The following is a 4,313-nucleotide window of genomic DNA, read 5'->3' on the forward strand; positions in this document are numbered from 1 at the left end:
GTTATATATAACTTAAGTTATAATACATTCTCCATTAATATTAATTTTTCAATTTCATTTTAGTATTTCATTAAATTTAAATCTATTCAATTAATTATATGTGTGTTTACTGTTTTAAAAATACACATTATCCAAATATTTATTTTTGTGTTTAATGTCGTAACCTCCGGAAAATATATAAAACTTTTGTCAAAATTTTTAAAACTTTTAATGATTTTTAAAAATTCAACTGTTTTTTTATAAGAACCAAATTGATAATTACATTTTTACATGACAGTGTATTTTGTTAAAATAATGATTTTTAATTCTTTAATTAGAATATGTATAAGACATGTTTGCAAGTCTATGTTCTTTCTGAAATATACTAAAATAATGTTAGTGACAACTATTTTGATTTTTTTTATAATTTTAATTTATGAATTAATATGAGAAGTTACTACTATTAATATATTTTATTAACTAGATTTGAATGTCTTTTATACGATGATCGGGTGTTTTCCACATTAATACCACTATTATAACTTACTGTATCATTGCATGTATTACTATCTCTTTATATTATACTGAATGTATCTACGTTTATAATTTCCAAATATTATTTACATTCTACATAAATATAATGTATATCTTTATTTTCACATTAACACTTAATGGCACAAATTATAAATAGAATACTGAAATCGCATAGAAATGATATAACATATATATGATTTAAATATATTTAAATTATAATTCAAAAATAAATATTTGTTATGCTATTTATCAGTACATTTTCAGACACTTGTATTTATTACACAATAAATGCGACAAAAAAATTACGAAATTTCAAATTGTAACAAGATAAAATTCCATCTTTTTGCACCTAGAAACCTGTTTTATGTTTACTATCAACATATAATAAAAAAAAATACTACTGCATTCCTACACATGATATTGTGTCATTTCACCTAATATTATAAGTACTTTATACTGTCATTTATATTTTACATATATCAATAAAAATAATGACATACTACCATATGCATAATATTACCTGCATTATTATTAACACTTCTAACTTTGGAGGCACGTTAATTCAATTGTGAACATAAAAACGTATATATATATTTAATTCGTTTTAGACCATTGTGTATATATATTTGTACATATTAATGCTGCACATATGCAAATATTCATGCTTTGTCTAAATTTGTATGTTCATATTAGCCAGTCGTTCATTTGTAATAACCAAAGCTTAAACAAAAAAAATCATTTTAAAACAATTTATGTATCATTACCAGGAAATAAAATGCGGTGAGTATATGCAAGAATATTATCTTCAGTAAATCTTCATAAAATGTTGAACATTGTGTATTGAAAAATCATTATATGGATTCATCATATGTGCTGTTTCCTGACAGGGCCATTTTTGATAAACTAGAAAGACTTCTGCGAGGACTACTACCAACTAAAAAACTACTGCTAGACTCCGAGAAAATTTTGCGGAAACTGGAAAGTATATATTATTATTAAAAATTAGAATTTTTTAATTTCTCGTATGGATTACTTACAATTTGCGAATACCAGATTCTGATGTTCTTTTCCAGGGTGCATCATCTGGTTCATAAGGAAGAGGACCTTGTACAGGAGCATCTTTATCATCTTCAACCCTATAATATTATAAAAAAAATAATATATTGTACTCTTACATAATATTGAAAATTATATTATTATATGATATTAAAAAAATTCTTTCATAATTTATATGGTAAAGTATATTATTGCTGACTATATATAAGACATACGTTTCAGGTTTTGGCCGATATAATTCTAGCTCATCTTCCAAATCTGATACTCTTGCTTTCAATTCATTACGCTCATGTAAAATTTCTTTTAATTCAGCTGTTGTAAATCTAGGTCTATCAGGATCGTCTAGATCATAAACAGCCTTATTTGTTAAGTCTGGGCAACCTGTTTGCAATTTACTTAAGTCTTCGTTTTCTTTTTTTGCCAAACCAAGGCGAGCGCGAAGATTGATTAATTCACGATTCTGATCTTGCAACTGAGCCAAGAAATCTGCTCTTTCTTCTACTAGCCCACGTGCCTGCATCTGTGCCTGACGTTGTTTCCTCTTTAATTCCCGGCCAACGACTCCGAGTTTCTCAACCTGTGCGGTCAGCTATGTAAAATACAAAAATGAAGTAGTATGAAGCAAGAAATATTAAAGAAAATCATATTATATCAGATATGATATCACATTTTACAAAAGCAATACTTAATCACAATTTATATTAGTCACAAATTACATACGAACTTAAGTACCAATTTACATTTTCTATTTCCATATTCTTTTGCAGCAGCTCTTTGTCTCTTGCACGAATTTGGTCTCTTTGTTTGTCTATCATAGATCTTAAATGCTGTAACACTGCTACATCAACTTCTTGACTAGCTGTGAAAGCTAAAAATATATTCATATAAGTAATAATACATATGTATAATGTAATATTACCAATATTGTGTTAGTAGGAAAAAGGTTGTTAGTACTTTGTTGAGTGCTGTACTGACTATCATTTCGTGTTTCTTGCAAAGCCTCTGATAATCGTCTATTTTCTTCTTGTAACCTTGTTACCATTTCTACTAAATCATGAGATTCTTGATGCCAATGTTCTTCAATTTGTTCTAGTTCCTATACAATAATTAAATATCTTTAAATAAATAGGCAAACTAGAAAGAATTTATAGTATATATAGTAAGCTTTATTTCTATATATTTATTGATTTTTTAAAGTAAAATACCTTCTCAAATTTTTGTCTATCTTCAGCCTTTCCAATTTTATCACTTTCCAATTGTGAAATTTTTGCTCGCAATTCTTGAACTGTAGTATTTTCACCTTCATTTTTGGTAGCAAGATTTTCTAGCAATTCTAATGCATGTATTACTTTTGGCATAAGATTGGTTACAGATCCTACACCATACAAATCTATCAGTTTCTCACATTCTTTTCCTATTTCTGATGCAATGTCATAAACATCTACAACTGATATGTCCGATACTACAGGATAGTCCTCCATGCTTTGGGTTGTATAATTTCCCAAACAAAAAGGCATGAATATTTTTTATATCAAAGTATGCTATATATAGACTTGCTGAAAATATAATAATATATTTTAAGAAAGATAATACCAAATACTAATTACTATTAGTTTTTATAAATTAATATTAAGATGCATTATATTAATCTCAATAATATGTTAGCATATTATATTGCAGTTTCAGTATTTTAAAATACATTGCAAAGTACAATTGACAATAGCAAAATGTAACACTAATTTAGTATTATATATTACACATTTTTATATTAATTTAGGCGTGGCGTTAATTAATCAAATAACATTCAACATACAAGAATGTTAATAACTGGAATGTATACATCGATAACAATTAATATACTAGAAATATGAGATCATGTCGATCAGTCACAATTGCAACAGTTACGTCAAATGCTACTTAATACTGCACAGTAATACAGATAGTAAATTTTATATTTAATATACATACTCGTACATATAGATATTTTTGTCATATACACTGTACAAATCGTATTTTTATAATTGATAAATTAAAAGGCAAAAAAACATTAAAGAAGTTAAAAATCGACAATCTAGTAATTCTTGATTAAGACTAGCTTCCTTCTTCTAGTTCTGTGATTTTCGCAAACTGTATCTATCAGTTAATGTTGATTAAAGCTACACAGTGATTGGGTCTTTCTGATCAAACTTATCTAAATTTATTTTAATTGTTTAATAATTGGATATTTACAACTAAAAACAACATTTTCGTCAAGCAACTGTAAATTCAAAATATTTGTTTATAATTTTTTTTCTTTTGCAATGTTGAGTAAAATGTTAAATAATGAGACCTATGGGTAAACTACACTACTCTGCAAGCATCATCGTAAAAAAAAATATACAAAAAGAGTAATATTAGATAAATATAATGACAATACACACATATGTAAACATGCACACTAACGTACGGCAAGTACACTACGTACGTGCAAGTACACACACAGCAATACACGCGCGTACACACATCAGCTTAAAATACTTTAATGAAAAATTTTACATAAAAAAGGAACTTAAATGCTGTACGACTTTTTCAATTTCGTTGCTTTCAACGTTTAATGTAAATTTAAAGAACAATCCGAAATATAAAACTATTTCTACTTTTATGAAACTTCTAGTAATTCTTAACATCATTTCCAATAGTTAAATAAAATATAAAATAACTGATATAATGTTACATTGGAAAAATTAAGAATACTGTGAAATTTT

At 26.5% G+C, this 4,313-nt stretch overlaps 1 protein-coding gene across 2 annotated transcripts; it reads right to left on the minus strand.

Moving 5' to 3' along the window:
• Positions 1-1,222: 1,222 nt before the first annotated feature.
• On the minus strand, positions 1,223-3,107 carry LOC108572718 (RILP-like protein homolog). 2 transcript variants are annotated; one of them, XM_017934995.1, is made up of 6 exons: positions 2,775-3,107; positions 2,545-2,665; positions 2,310-2,437; positions 1,785-2,158; positions 1,551-1,649; positions 1,223-1,488 (listed from the first exon to the last, which is right to left on the minus strand). In XM_017934995.1, exons 1-6 carry the CDS (start codon positions 3,084-3,086, stop codon positions 1,365-1,367), a joined length of 1,158 nt encoding a protein of 385 aa, XP_017790484.1. In that variant the 5' UTR covers positions 3,087-3,107; the 3' UTR covers positions 1,223-1,364. The 2 variants fall into 2 exon arrangements, with proteins under 2 accessions (XP_017790484.1, XP_017790483.1); XM_017934994.1 differs by having other exon boundaries at positions 2,524-2,665.
• Positions 3,108-4,313: the final 1,206 nt, after the last annotated feature.

The sequence above is a fragment of the Habropoda laboriosa genome, unplaced genomic scaffold, assembly GCF_001263275.1.
Source record: "Habropoda laboriosa isolate 0110345459 unplaced genomic scaffold, ASM126327v1 scaffold22, whole genome shotgun sequence".
Classification (NCBI taxonomy): domain Eukaryota; kingdom Metazoa; phylum Arthropoda; class Insecta; order Hymenoptera; family Apidae; genus Habropoda; species Habropoda laboriosa.